At 35.3% G+C, this 16,198-nt stretch overlaps 1 protein-coding gene across 15 annotated transcripts; it reads right to left on the bottom strand.

Annotated features, from left to right (window-relative positions):
* Positions 1-3,742: 3,742 nt before the first annotated feature.
* LOC113700121 (putative disease resistance protein RGA3) lies at positions 3,743-15,257 on the bottom strand. Of its 15 annotated transcripts, none has more exons than XR_003450558.2 (6): positions 11,885-15,257; positions 8,415-8,640; positions 8,089-8,286; positions 7,875-7,923; positions 7,495-7,617; positions 3,743-4,172 (listed from the first exon to the last, which is right to left on the bottom strand). XR_003450558.2 is itself a non-coding variant. In XM_072050851.1 (2 exons), exon 1 carries the CDS (start codon positions 14,989-14,991, stop codon positions 11,914-11,916), a length of 3,078 nt encoding a protein of 1,025 aa, XP_071906952.1. In that variant the 5' UTR covers positions 14,992-15,257; the 3' UTR covers positions 3,743-4,172; positions 11,885-11,913. The 15 variants fall into 15 exon arrangements, 2 of the variants coding, with proteins under 2 accessions (XP_071906952.1, XP_027076464.1); XR_003450544.2 differs by having other exon boundaries at positions 4,343-7,617; XR_003450548.2 differs by lacking the exon at positions 7,495-7,617.
* Positions 15,258-16,198: the final 941 nt, after the last annotated feature.

Raw genomic sequence — 16,198 nt, forward strand, 5'->3', positions numbered from 1 at the left:
TAGAAATAAACAACAATCAAAAAAGGACAAAATCATTATCACTTTCAACATCCCCATCGTCCCTTCAACCATACTCAACTTTGCGTGCAGCCCTAACAAAACCTCACCATTGTTCACAGCCAGTATACCTTCATTACTCTTCACTCTCGAAGGGGACCCACAACTTTCTTCTACTTGTTTCTGGACTTTGATTAGTAGATTCATTGCAAATTTCTTCCTTTCTTATAGGATTCATTGCAAATTTCTTCCTTTCTTATAGGATTGCACCATGCTCAAAAGAAGCAAGATTCATTTTCACACACGTAGTACAGCCTACATTGTGTGGGTTTGTTCGATTCCACTATCTTGATTTTTGCTCTTTTCTTACAGAAACGCCAACACCATTCGTACCTCAGATCTGTCAAACCTCCTCCAAAAGTTGTAGAAGTGGATATGGCGACTTTTGATTCTCCCTAAGATCCGTCAATCCTCCTCCATTTTTTGCTCTTAATTTTTCTTCCTTTTTCCTTTCACTCCTGGATGGCTTCAAATGTCTTCTGTCCTAAAGTCACTTCTATGTGGCAACTCAAGGGTAGTTTGAGAATGAAACTCAAGGTTTTTCCAAATGAAACTTACGTACCCATCACCACTAGGTTTCACTCCTGGTTCAAGTCAATTTCTACTTTAGTTATGAAGTTCAGGGTGTTTATGTGGAGATATCTAAACGATAGGGAGGTAAGGTGTCTTTTAGTGAAATCACAAGGGGGTTTCGTGTATTTTACCCTTTGATTAATAATTTGTCCCTTCATAAGCTTGATTTCTTTCTAAATTCGTTATCTATTATGGAAATATTTGAGCTATTATTTTAAGTACCAAGGATCCAATGTACTATCCTGTCCAAGTTATAATCCCAAACTAGATTTCTAAATGGTTTTTTTTAGTAATTTTGCATATTAACATTTTCTATCTACTTTGCAACTTATAACATTTATTTCATTGATTTTTCAACTAATCAAGAAGTGGTAATCATGAGTAAAAGATTTTGATGGTTTTGGACTAAACAAAAAGTAGTATGGAGGCCACTTATATTTCTCTCTACGGTGGAAACAATCTACAATCCATTACTATTGAAAGCCGACAAAGTGAGAAAATTATAAGACAAAATATCATCTAACCAAATATCACTAATCTGAATAATAATAATATTTATTATTATTATTATTATTATTGTATCACTACTTTTAGATGAAAAGGTGCATTAAGATATACATGGTCAACAGTAGAATTGGTAACTGATAATAGCACATAGAACAATAAGAATAAAGAATGGAATCAAAATAATTCTAAAACAATTAGGAAATAAGCCTAAACTAATTAATAATTCAAGAATATACTAAAAATGTACTATCATGCACTTTTATTTGGTTCTTACATGTTCATATCCTTTCTAAATTTAATCATGTAATTGGATATTCTATACTTGTAAAGAAAGAAAATACATGAAGGTACCAATTTGAAACTAATATGTACTATTAATAGCTCCTGAGCGTGAAAATAGAATTTAGCAAAACCTATGATATGTAGACTTTCTTCATTAATTTTGTGGCAAAAATTTTAATCCATAGATCGTATTTATGTGCTTTTTAATGGTAATAATTAAGATTAACTACTCAATTGGTAATGGTAGGAAAAATAATGATATCATGATATTGAATTGTTACCAAAACAAAAAAAGTGATATTGGGCTGTTAACTTAAATATCATAGCCCAGCCTGCAATATAGTCAAAGCTTTGAACAGAGTAGTGTTAATAGAATTAACTAAGTAATATTTGTTTGCACCTTTTCTTTATCATACATAAGCTTATTACTGATCATCAATGTAGATGTCGTGCAATCTCTTGATTTTAGTCCGCCGCCCACTGAGTACTTCAATTGTCTAAAGTTTCAAAACATTATTCGAATTTCTGCCCTAACGTCTCTTGTGGGGTGTTTCAATGTTTTTTGCCTTTTATCTACATAAAGTAGGCAGCCATTCTCTTACTATTTATTTAGTGACAATATGCTCTTATGTGAGAGTTATTTGTTGTGTAATGTATACAATAAGAATAGATAGGTACAGTGGAATACCCATTGGATACAAAATTTTAGTGAACCTTTATTCTTGAGAAGAACATAGTGTGCCGATCCCTGAATCTTCATAAAGTATTTATGAATAACAGACATATTCTATAATTTAAAAAATGAAAGTGCATTATATATTAAAAGAATAGACTATTTTGTCAAATGTGGTCCAACGTAATTGGCCTAAATCATTACTTGCAAAGAATTGTTTCAACGTCATTTCTATTTTAGATTGAAAATGTACCTTTTATTAGGTTATTTTCTTGATTGCAAGAATAACTTTCTCCTTCTTTTAGTTTTACATTTTTTCCATGGAAAAAAAAGTCAAGAATTATCTTGATAAAAAACCAAAAGAGTACAAGTAATTAGCAAAGCACAATTTGGCCCAAAGACACGGAAGGTTGGAACCATTAAGGTAATTTTGATTAAGATTAGCTTTATTTGGAAGTTTAGAGTTTTGGTGTAGTGATGCAAATATAATACTATCTGCATTTACATACTCCTATTTGAAAATTTTTTACTTTCTTTATTTCAAGAAGTTAATAGTTATCCATGAATCATAACTTAAAAACTTTAGTAGGGAAAAAATTTTAATCCAGTAAGGTTTTCAAATAGTTTGTAAAACATATCATATATACTGAATGAAAAGGTCAAAAACATGATAATTTAAATCTAACTTTAAGGATACATGTTAAAAAAAAAAGATGAAGAGATGCAAAGTTTTCTAATAAAAAGCTATGAGTGGTGTTTAATGGATTTTAATTTCTATTGAATATAAACAAAAAAACGCATCATAAATGTAATTGCGTATATATTTGCAAGTATGGTACAATTTCATGCAGTAGGTTTATGAAAGCAAAGAAACATAATTTCATTTTAGATGACACTTAAAAATTAACATGTAGAACAGAAATAGTAAAGAAAAGTAATATAAACAAGAATTTAATAGTTAGAAAGATAAAGTAAATAGAACTAGTATTAGATCATAAGAGAATTCATTAGGTTGTAAAGTTTCTATTGTATATCTAGGTGTTATGATCATCCCATTTATCCATTAAAATTCAAAACTATATTTTTTTTTTAAGTTTCTTTTGAGGAAGAGTATTAGGGAAGTGATCTTAAAAACATACCTTTTCTTTCACATATTTTGGTTGTAAGTTGATAATAAAGATAGAAATCATAATATCAAAACTTGACTTAGTGGAATGAATACTTCTTTGCATATCCATTTTTGGACAATAATTGCCTTTCACAACATATTAATTTTTTTCACGTTAGAAAAAAATCTTATGTTCCTCCATTTCTATTTGTTCTCAAGCGATCACGTATTGAATAAGTTTTGAAACTATATAACTTAATCAGGATACATATGTGATTATATACTAACTACTATAAGCTTTTGGTCAAAGTACAAAGCCAAAACAACAAACAAAAATCACATATATTTATGTATATGCTTTTGTTCTGGAACGCTCGGATATGATTATATAATTTCTTACCAATGAATTTTCTATTGATTAACCTTTTTGTTATATCGAAAATGCACGTAAGGTAAATAGGTTTATGCATTTTTATATAAAATTACAAAAAAAAAAATCTCAACTGGCAAGCCTAATCTATCTTTTTTCCTTTAAACCTATATGTCCAAACAAAAATTGTGATTTACAAGATACAAGCAATCAGGCTTTATACATTTCCCAACCCACCTTTTTGGATAGTGAAATTATCCCAAATAATATTTCGTTTTGTATCATAAACACATTTCCCAACCCACCTTTTTATATTCCCAACTACCTTTTTATCTCACATACATCACATCATAAAAAAAAATTACAGTAATTATTTTAAATAATATTTCAAATAATATTCTATCCAAACAAACCCCCAAAGGACAGTTTGGACAGTTTGAAAGCCACCATACCCCCAATGGAAATCTCAGGCTTTGGTCATCTCAGGCACGGAGCTGAACCAGGATCTTGTTCAGCAAAGGAATCATAGGACTTTCGAAAAGTAAAGGCAGTGAGTAAGAGCCATCGACGAGGTTCCCCACTGAGATTTGGACCTAATATCACTGCAAAGCACAAAAAGTCAAACTCAAAACAGCATGTAGCGTAGAATAAAGCTAATAGAAATGTTCAGATAATTGCAGGTCTTTCGTCATTTTAACCAAAGTGCCGAAAGAAGAACCTTAGCATTAACAAAACAATGATAAAAGCAGAGAGAACTTAAGTAGCCACTAACTACTGCAATGCTTCCAAATATCCTGCTTAGACTTGACTGTGTTGGAAGATACCCTACCAAGTGCCAAGCGTTATGCAACATCACTCTATGAACAGTACATCTTCCTTGGCTGCCTCAAACATATCTTCATGATGACAGAACATCTTTTGTTTTACATGTGGTATGTAGTAAAATAGAAATCAAAGTGGTTAAAAGTCAAAATTGAGTAGTGAAAGAAGACAAGTGCATCTAAAATTACTGGAAATTTTGAACCAAAACACAAAAGTGATGACCAACAGATGCCAAAACTCCTCAATGGACCATTGTCTTCATGGCTAGAAAAACTACCCGAGGAACAGTGAGTCAGAATACCATCATTTATCAGATTCATAGAGCAATTACTAATCAAAGGTTTCAGAGATGTAAATGCATTTTCAAGAGGCAAAAGTTCAGAGAAACTATTTCCTTCCCTTATAATCACACAATTAAAAAGAGTGAGCCAACTTTAGCAGTTCACAGAAGCAGATATGTAAAATCAACAAAAACTGGACAGCTAGTTGTTATTAAAAGTTGATGGGCTATTTGTAGGAAATGCAGGGCAAAAATTATTGAGCCATATATACAGCGAAGCTTCAAAATTCTAACCCATGTTCAGCTTGGAAAGTATTGAAGAAAGGAATGTGTCAGAATTGCTGATCTAAAGATATGTAGAAAAGGCTTCACGAATTTGCGGCATGTGATATGGAAAGTAAAATGCAAAATGCATTTTCAATAGATGAAAGGTCAGAGAAATCATTTCAACCTGATGCAATTCGTGAGTTTAAAGGGAGTGAGCTAATATTACCAATCATAACGTACAACAGATTAGCTGGTATACATGATAAACAAAGTCAAATCTTAACTTCTTCCACATTGTGACTTGACTAGTTGATTTGCTTCACTTCTGTTTTATGCCAAATTTGCTTTGGAAACCCAAAAGAACTTTGTGCATTTGGTTATCAACTACTGAAACACGATATTACCTCAAGCTTCTAATGAAGACATGTAACCGTTGCCTATTGATGGTAATGTTTATGAAGTACATTAAACTTTCAATCATGATACAGAATACCTACGAAAGACACCAAACAAAAATGAAAAGAACAACTTCATGCAATTTTTGGTTAGAAGACTACAAAGATAAGTAAAGATTTACTCAACATCATATGGACCAAGTAATTTAGAAAAACAATGAATCTTAAAGTATCAGCATCATTCTAGGCATACTACTTTAACTGCAAAAAGAGAACATGCAAACTCAGAAAATCATATTGCATGTAATGGCGCAAAGATGCAAAATTAAGAAGGGTGGTGAGCAGCTTGCAGTGGCTAACAGATATTAAGTGGTCACAAGACAGACCGACATTTTTCTGCAACTAAATTGCAGCAAACATGGGAGACAAGCAGTCTGAGACAGAAAAGCATATTGAGGTCCATAACCAGCGAATTACCACCTCATGTCATGACCCCAAAAGCTACAGCTAATTGATGGTTTGAAGGGACCACTTTCACAATGTGGATCTCAGGCTTTGGCCATCTGTGTCACTTAAAAGCATAAGAGAGTGCCATTCTAAAAGTTTGTCTCAAGTTTAAAAATGATGTGGTCCAAGAAGGAAGCAGAGGATATTCAAGGGTTGCGGCAGTAATTAAGAGGTATTGAGGTCCCCGGAGAGCTTTGAGACTAATGCTACTGCAAAACGGAGAAGTCAAACTCAGGACAGTGTATAGAAGATCATAAACCTAAAAGAAAAAATTTCAGATAACTGCATGGCATCTCTGTTCAATTAATCTGACGGAAAGCTAAAGACATGTTCTTGTCATTCTTTTCCAACCTATATCAGAGAGAAGATTTGAAATCTTTCTGCTGAGTCTACAGGTACAAGTAGTGTCATTAATGCTTTTCTAGTTTGTGTCCAGAACATTGAAAGAAAATCAGTTGAGTAATCTAAAAAGTAAAACATATAGCAGCTAACAAGCATGACTGGCATAGACAGATCAAAAATCTTCATGAAGGCGAATTCCTGGAGAGCAGCAACCCTTACGATTTGATGCTTAAAAGTTCAAATCATCACAGTTAGATTTAAATTTTAGTAAAAAAAATAATCTACGAAGTTTGTGCAGCTTCATTGCAAGAACAGCATTATTTTCCTTGGCAAACTCAAAAATGACTTGAATATTCCTTTTATTTTTCCAAATTGAGAATCAAACTGCTTAAATCTCAATATTACATAGTTGAACAAGAAAAATTGTATCATAGATAAGCACATTTCTTATAAAAAAAAATTGGTATTTTAGATTAACAGTCCCTTTACCAACACAAATTTGACAACCGAGCAGGCAGTGAGAATTTTCGATTGACCATTGTCCTCATGTGGAGACATCATAACCAGGGAAAGTTAAGTCGAACCCCGTCTCTAAGAGACATCAGAGTCAGATAGTTCAGAGCAAGATGATAAGATGTTGAGTACATTTACTAGAGGTGAAAAATAAGAGCTAGTATTTCGTCCTCACAGAATCTCACGTTTAGGAATCAATGTACAAATCACAGTAGCAGACATATGCCATGAACAAATATAAACTTCTACTCTATATTAAAAGATAGCAAAGATATCAAACTAACTACTAATAGTCTTTAGCCACCATATTGTGCTTGACTTTCCAAACCAAATAATCTGTTAAATATCTGCATTTTGTAACTGAGGAGCCAAAGGTTAAAAGTGAAGTGGAACTATATGCCAGAACCAAAATACCAAAATGCTCATCAGATGGATCCTTTACATCGGGAAGAGACCCCTGAAAAAGCCAAAATTATACCCAAAAAATTTTTTTTTATTGATGATGAATTCGGTCTCTTGAGGAGGAGCTAGTAGTATTAAATGAGAGCCATGATGTGTATTTTATGCGCTATGAGTGTGTCTTGACATTATGGTATGTGCTAGTGATTTCTTTGCTGACAGCAGTTAGAAAATTTTAAGACTGCCTAAGACGAGGAAAGTTCAGCAAAGCAGACTTCAGCCTTGAACAAACTAAAATTCAGTAGTTGCGTCATTCCTCCAGCTGCCAATTTATCTCCATGGTTAAATCAGCTTACAAGAGAATACAGTCAACAATTGAGATCTCTGAATGCAACCTACAATCAGTTTGAAGAAGCACACTGAAATCCTTTCAAATCCTTGCTATTAGGTTGGTAGACAACATCCTCGGAAGCAAACCCTTCAAACTTCCAATTTTTGTAGCTTGATCATTTTAGTTTCCATCTATATCACCTCGCATAAGGTAATAATTAGAAATCTTCATGAGGGTTTCCTTGGAGTATGTCCTCCAACAGGAAAAAAAGAAGCTACAAACTAAAAAGTCTAAATCTTTTGTCTGTGTTTGTTAATCCACAATTTTTTGTGATTGGACATGCTTTCATTTGAGGTTTTATTCCATGAATATAACACACTGTCCTGTCTTATATTCAAGCAAATCAATAAGTAAATAAATTTTCCACAGTAAATGTTGTTGTGTATACCTTAGTTTGATGAAAGCCCTCAGATTTAAAATCTCATTTAAGCTTGTTCCTGCATTAAAATTAAGACAGAACCGTAAGTTCTATTACATGTATTTGAGCTGGGAATCTTACAAAAGTGAGCATTTCTTTCTGTTACTTTTACCCTAGAGATAATGAGCAGGTAATTAAGACTTGATACAATGTAGATAAATTTATCCAGCTGTGACATGCTAACCTGGGGGTAATTCTTGAAAGTTAGCAAAACCTGCAATGGTCAATCTGCTTCTCTAGTAATGGTCATCAAACTGCTTCTCTAGTAATGGTCATCAAACTGCCAATAACGGTCATTACAAAGTCACGGTAACGATGGTTCTTTAAAAACATCAGATGAGTTGGGGCAAGAAATTTTTTCTGAGCAGCTCGTATGGCCTAGCTGACAGTCATTAAGCAATCAAAATACAGACAGAAAACTTTCTGCAATTAATTAACAGCTAGTTTCAAAGACAAGAAGCTAGGAAAAAAATAAGCAAATTCATAGTAATGTAGTAGGTAAATTCTTACTGCCGGACATCATGACTAAAAAGGCAAATTGACAGAGTGCAAGGTCTGACAATAAAGATATCAGGTGTTTGCTATATGGGGCACCAAGACAAAGGAAAAGAGTGCCGTCATAAACATTGCTGTCCAACAGAAATAGGATCCGATTCAACATGATTCTCCAAGATACTGGCTATGAAATTCAATGAGTAATTAAGAGCTAATGGAGCTTTCCCGTCAAACTTTGGGCCTAAGATCAGTGCAAAACAGAAAATTCAAACTCAGACATTATGTAGTGAACAAGAAATATAACATGACAATTCAGATAATTTTGCAAACCAATTGTTCTGTTAATCCTACGAAAACAAAGCATGGAACAGAATATGAGAAGAGTTATACTATTACACAATGCATGGAACTAAATGGTTGCTTGTTTTCATGCTAATTGATGGTTACAGAATATTACTTAGTTGTTAAAGGGTGGAAACGAAAGCACCAAAGTTTTTGACCTCTGATAAGACATGCTAATATGTGGCTTTGCAAGACGATAAATAGGACAAGAAAAAGGAAGAAAAGAAAATTATGAATAATAACCACAGGGAATTGTTTCATTTTTTTTTTTAAAGGAGAAGTGGTAGACAGAAGGCGTAGCTTGAACTGACAAAGAGATTGATTATAAGGTGAATTAGAAAGTAGGAGGTAATCCTACATGATTGAGGAGAAGAAGCACTTGAGATTGAGATATGATGTGATGATGAACTATTAACCAGTTTTAGTTAGCCATTGAATATGAGAAACTTTGGACCACTGGGAGTCAAGGCCGCTGCTCTGAGGAGTGCACCTTTCTTTAATAGTGGAGAACCACAAACAAGCAAAGATGTTAATTCTCCACAAACAAGCAGAGATGTTAATTTGGTCAGGCATCTCATGGCATCCATGGAGGGTAAACGTCGAAGCTTTTCAAAATAAAATAAACATTTTCAGAGCAAGATAATAAGATAATAACATTTTCACGAGGTGAAAGTTCAGAGCAACCATCTTGCCCTCATAGAATCTCAGGTTTAGGAATCAATGTACAACTTGCAGTAGCGACACATATGATGAGCAAATGTCAACTGCTATTCTTTATTGAAAGCTAGTGAAGGCATAAATCTGAGTGCAAATGGTCTTTAAATATACCAAAAAGGATTGATTGGATGATGAAGTCAGTCTCTCAAGGAGGAATGAATAGTGCTAAGTGTGAGCCATGATGGTGTTCTGTGTGTGACTGTGCACTGAGTGTGAGTGTGTGTGTTGTGACGTTATAGTAAGTGATAGCGTTTACTTTGCTCACTTGCAGGTTAAACGTTGTTAGACTGCCTGAGACAAGAAAAGTTCAGGAGAACAGACTTCAGCCTTCAAGAAACTAAAGTTGAACAGTTGCATCCTTTCCAAGACTACCAATTTACTTCCATGTTAAAATAGCTTACAAGATTGTACAATCAACAATTGAGATCTCTAATTGCAATCTATGACCAATCTGAAGGTGCACAACAGAATCCTCTCAAATTCTTGCCATTACATGGCTAAACAACATCCTCGGAAGCAGACCCTCTAAAACTTTCAACATTTGCTACTCAATCATTTTAGTCACAATATCTATATCACCTCATCAAAGGCAATAAATAAAAATCTTCATAAGAGTTCCGCTGGAGTATGTTCACCTACAGAAAAAAAAAGGAGAAAAAAATATATAAATTAAATAGTCTGAAATCTTTCTGTGTTAGCAAATCCACAAATTTCTGTGCTAGGACATACTTTCATTTGATGCTTTGCTTTATTCCATGAATATAACACATTATTTTTTCCTAGAAAATCAATAAGTAAAACTTTTGACGGTAAATGGTGGTGCGGTGTACCTGAGTTGGATGAGTTCAGATTTAACCATCTCAAGATAGAATGAGAAGTTCCATTACGTTTTTGAGTTGGAAATCTTGCAGAAAGTAAGAGGTTTCTTTTTGTTAGTTTTCACCATAAAAATAACGAGCAGGTAATAAGACTTGATACTATGTACAAATATTTATTTGGTTCAATTAAATGTGCTAACCTCAATGTTATTCTTGAAAGTTGGCAAAACCTCAAACAGTTAATGCGTAACTCTAGTTTGAGCTCTATTGCCAACAAAATGCCAATAATTATCATCAGAAGGTCATGCTAATGATGGTTCATAAAAGACTTCAGATAAGCTGGGGCAAGAAATTTTTGGCCAGCAGCTCATACAGGCCAGTTACAGTCACTGAGCAACCAAAATCGAGACCTACAACTGCAATTTAGTGTTAGTTTGTTTCAAAGACAAAAAGGCTGGAAAAAACAAGCAAATCCGTAGTGTTATAGCATGTTAGTTTGTACTACTGCACCTCATGACTAAAAAGGCACATTGAAAGTGTGCAAGTTCCCATGATAAGGGCATCGGCTGTTGGCTATCTGAGGCACCAAGATGAAAGAAAATAGTGCTGAAATAAACATTTCAGTCCAACTGAAACAGGATCTGGTTCAACATGATTCTCAAAGATGCAGGCTCTGTAATTAGTAATTACTAGACATTGTAGATTTCCAGTTGAGCTTTGAGCCTACGGTCACTGGAAAGTAGAAAATTCAAACTTAGACAGTATGTAGTGAACAAGAAATTTCGGATGGTTCAGTCAATCCAGTGAAAACCTAAAATCTGTGTTTTGTTGGCTTTTAAGCTAAATAAATAAGGAGTTGTGCTTACAGGTTTTCCTACTCTTAGTCTACTCATGTTCCAAGCAGGAAATAAGTCATTGCAACTCATAACTTGAAAAAATGGTGGGCAATTTGTAGCACAATCACAGCAAAAATAAGGATATTAGGTCTTGGCTATCTGAGGCACTGATACGAAAGAAAAGAGTGCCATCATAAACATTTCTGCCCAACTGAAACAGGATCTTATTCAACGTGATTGTTAAAGATACTTGCTTTGCAATTCAATGAGTAATTAATAGCCTATGGAGATTTCCAGTTAAACTTTGAGCCTAAGATCACTACAAAACAGAAAATTCGAGCTCAGACATTATGTAGTGAACAAGAGATCTAACAAGACAATTTAGATAATTTCGTGAAGCTATTCTTCTGTCAATCCTACAAAAACGAAGTGTGGAACAGAATATTAACAGAGTCATAGTAATACATCAAAGCACGGAACATGATAGGTTTCATGCTAATTGGTGGTTACAGGAGCATGATGTTGTTAGGAGTAAATGAAACGCACCAATATTTTGGGCCTGATAAGAAATGCTAATGCCGCAGCTTTGAAAGACAAGAAAAAGGACAAGAAAAAGGAAAAAGAGAAAATTGTGAAGAATAACCATGGGAACTTTTTAGTTTTTCTCACGAGAAGGTTCATTAGAGTGGGAGGTGAAGAGAAGGCAAATCTCAAAATGACAAAGAGATTAATTATAAGGCGAATTAGGAAAGTAGGTAGGAGGCAATCTTACATGATTGAATTTGATCTGAAGATGAACTGTTAACCACTTAGGCGTAGGTATTGAATGTGAGAAACTTTGGACCACTGGGAGTCGGGGCCGCTGCTTTCAGGAGTGCATCTTTCTTTTAACAGAGGAGAACCATAAACCCGCAGATCTTTTAGTTTGGTGAGACTTCTCATGGCATCCTCAGCGGGTAAATGTCCAAGCTCTTTGAAATTATATAAACGCAGTTCTTCAAGAGCAGCTAAGTTTCCGAACCAATCTGGCAGAGCTTTTATACCTCTGAAGTCAAGTAGTGCTAGTGACGTGAGAGTGGTCAAGTATTGGATCTGATGTGGCAGGGACTCCATGTGTGGCAACCCAAATAAGTCTAATCGACGGAGTCCAGATGACGAAGAATTGTAAATTGAGGAGGAGGATATCAATCCAGACCAATCAAACTCATTGTAAATTGAAGAATTTTCATGATCATCACCATCATCTGAGAAGGGACCAATTGTAAGCTCCCTTAAGCTGGTTAGGAAACCAAATCCTTTGGGCGTCATGCTTGTTTTCAGTCTGGGACAGTAGGATAATTCCAGCTCCAAGAGAGAAGGCGTTTGTTGCAAATCAAGCGGAAAGAAGATAAGATTGGAGCAACCAAACACCGTAAGCTTCTGGAGAGAGGCACAAGAGTGTAGCATGTCGCCGGGCAGATTCGTCAACCCATCACAATCATAAATCCTCAGCTCTTTAAGAGACATAAAGTTTTGCAGGGGAGGGAGTTCTCTGCATCTGTTGCAGAACTTAAACTCCAAACGCACTAACTTGGGGAGTGTTGTTGCTGTTGGCAAATCCATTAACCATCGAGGAAATTGATCGCCCATAAAATACCAAATTACCAACTCCTCCAAATTTGGGTGGGGTTGAAGGCCATCTAACGCATCTTCGTCGTTGTAGTTGTCGCTTTCTCGATCACGGGCCCACCAAAGTTCCAGCCTAAATAGATTTGCCTTTTCAAATAGTTTTGCTTCCTCAGCTCCCTCCTTATCCTTTACCCGTTGAAGATTGCGTATAGTTAACTTGCCTTTGAGGTTTTTCAAGAATCCAAGCTCTCCAATTTGTCGACCTTTCTCTTGACCCACGTTGAAGAACTCTAATGTCTGAAGGCAAGTCAGCCGTCCCATCTTTGGCGGCATTTGAAATTCTTCATCCCCTGTGTAATAGTGGAGATGTCTCAAGCTAATCAAATCGCACATCCCCTTCGGAAGATCTTTAACATCTAATTCACATAGCGTCAATGTCTGCAGATTGTAAAGCTTGCAAAGGGAGTCTGGCAAAATGCTGATGTAAGACCATGAAAGGTTAACATATCGCAAATGTATTAGTTTGCCAATTGAGACTGGTAGCTCTCGAGTTCTTGTATGAGACAAATTCAGAACATACAAATTCTTCAACTTCATTAGCATATCACCAGATAAGCTGCTGCTTCTTACAAACAATGTACGAAGCGAAGTTGATAGACTCTCAAAAAGTTTTCCAAACGAGTCTACTGCATATGAGTCCATTGCAAGTTCATGAACCAGATTACTGGTAGACCTTGACATTGACTGTGCAAATTGGTGTAGTAAATCATGCATCCTATAATATGTTCCCCCAAAATCATATCTTATTTCTTCAATCAACGAACTCTGCAATAAAATTCTCAGATAATTCATTCCAATTTCCTCCATCATCATTTGGCTGCTGATGTCTGCTTGGAGGAAACCTTCTGCCATCCAAAGTTCGATTAGCATATCTCCTTTCATCTCAGTGTTCTCAGGAAATAGAGAACAATATGCAAAACATTTCTTAATGTATGGAGATGGCAAATTATCAAAACTAAACTTAAGTATTTGCATCACATGATCTCCACCTGCACTCAAACTCAAAAGCCTATTCTCCAAAATCGACTCCCACTCCTCTTTTCTCTTTAAAGATAATAGACCTCCGATTACACTTGCAGCCAATGGTAGACCATCACATCTTTTGATTACTGTCTCTTGAATTGCTTTTAGTTCATCAGGTTCTTCTTCCCCTCCAAGTACTTTTTCTTTTACGATAGACCAACAATGATAGTCAGGTAGTTTTCCTAATGGATAGGATTCATTTTCCATCATCAAAACTCTAGACACACTATGTGCCACTGGAACTACACGAGTAGTGACCAGACACCAGCTTCCATTAGTTGGATTGAGCCCCTTCAAGGTGGTGAAAAAGTCATCCCACAATGCCTCATCATCATCCCACACATCATCAAGGACTAGGAAATATCTTTTTGCCCCTAGTTGGTTCCCAATTTTTCCAACGATGGCATTCCTATTTTCCACCTCAACCTTTTCTTCCGTCAATTGCAATAAAATGAGTTTGAAAAGCTCCATTATTGGAACTTTTTTCGATACACAAACCCAAATCTTTTGGTTAAAGTGCGCATCAATTTGCTGATTGTTGTATATCAATTTAGCCAAAGTTGTTTTGCCTAGACCTCCCATGCCAATTATGGGAAGAACAGAAACAACCTTCTTAGACGGGATCAACAATATCTTCACTATATTTGATTCATCATCTGCTCTTCCAACTATTGGAACAAGAACAGAGTCAGTCTGCCGATTTCTTGCGTCTCCAACAGCAGGAGCAGCAGGGAGGGCAGCCGTCAAGACTGGCCTTCTGACCAGTCCCAATCCATCGGCTTCTTGATTTATCTTATTCAACTCAAGGTTGATGTCCCTGACCTTGGAAGCCATTCTCCAACGAAAAGCAAGATTAATATTAGAGAAGGAGAAGAAGCGGCATACCTTGAGCTTGTGTTGGTTTCGGGACTCCACCTGGTGACGAAGAGACTCATAGCGGAGCTCATCCAACACGTTGCGAGCATCATAAGCGACCTCCTCGAGACTCTTCAACCATTCTTGCACTGCTCCGTCCTGATTTTGCTTTGCTTCAGCGTCAGCCAAGACACCAGTGATAAATTCAAGAGATCGTTTAATGCTGGCCACATCCTTCTTGAACCCAAGTAACCTGCCAATCCCATCAGAGGCAAGACACAGTGCCGCTTCCAAGGTGACCCGAATTGTTGCACCGATAACAGGGTCGGCCATTTTTTCTGCCCTGGATTCAGTGTTGAGATCAAGATGGTTTTTTCGCTGGAAGGTTTTTTGCAGCCAGGAACTGGTAATATTATCTAGGCTTAGTATAATTGGTTATGAAGAAAGGAGCATTAATAATTACTCCGCAATAGACGTGCAGTTCTTCTCTGAGAAAGCTGTCAGCTTTTGCTTTGGCATTTTACAGTAACTTTCTCAATTATTGTAGTTGTTGGGGGATCATGTTCTCTGGTTGAATGCTGGGGCCTCCAGCATTATCTTTTGTTGTAGACTTTTGCCCACAATCAAATTGTAAAAAGGAGAGCGAGAAACATATTTGCTGTTTTGGTCCCATGATTGTTAACCCTTGGAAGATGAATTTAATACATAATTTGGTCTGAATCTTGTTTGGTTTTAGAAAGTGACCGCACTGATTTAGTAAAATCTAAATTTCATTCCAGATTCTATTTACATCCATGTATATATAATTAAATTATATATATTAATAAATTTATAAAATATTATAATATTCTATGGTCATGAATCAAATACAGTTAAACTTCATGATTGTTTTCTTTTTTCAACCTAATCCTAGTTGTCATTGTAATTAGTACGTACAGGTGAAGTTTGAAAAATAAATAGAAGCCATCAATAATAGTTAATTTTTTGAGTTCATAATATTGTATTCCACGTCTTGAATATTAATTTTATTATTTGAAAATAAAATTGAATGGTGTTTAAATTTTTTTAAAATCTATATATTTTTATTTTTGTATGTTTAGAAAAATACAATGAATACACATTGGATTTATACCCCATACAAGTTTGGATCTCGATCTGGGTTTAATTAAATTTAATGAATCTGAATTTGGATTAAAGGGATCGAGTCCAAACCCTATCCATTGACATGCTTGACGGAGGTCAAGGGAAGGTGAGGGCATTATTTTTCCCTGTCTTAAAATGATACTTCCCCATCCCATCCTCCGCTCCGTTTCCTGCAAAAATAAAATAAATATAAAAAATTATATATGTAATATTATAGCTTAATTAGTAATAGACAGAGAACGCAAGACACAATTCTAATAATTTCTTGGAGGATATGATTTCAATTTTCAACTTATCATTAAACTAATCAACCAATGCACACACTGCAGGTAGATTTATATGAATGAATGAAAAACCTATATTACTAGATAATAATGTCTCTTGCGGAACTCAACAT

Source organism: Coffea arabica, chromosome 1e (genome assembly GCF_036785885.1).
Source record: "Coffea arabica cultivar ET-39 chromosome 1e, Coffea Arabica ET-39 HiFi, whole genome shotgun sequence".
Taxonomy (NCBI): domain Eukaryota; kingdom Viridiplantae; phylum Streptophyta; class Magnoliopsida; order Gentianales; family Rubiaceae; genus Coffea; species Coffea arabica.

Excerpts from the sequence above, each read along its gene's own strand:
- LOC113700121 (XM_072050851.1), bottom strand. The coding sequence starts at position 14,991 with ATGGCCGACCCTGTTATCGGTGCAACAATTCGGGTCACCTTGGAAGCG.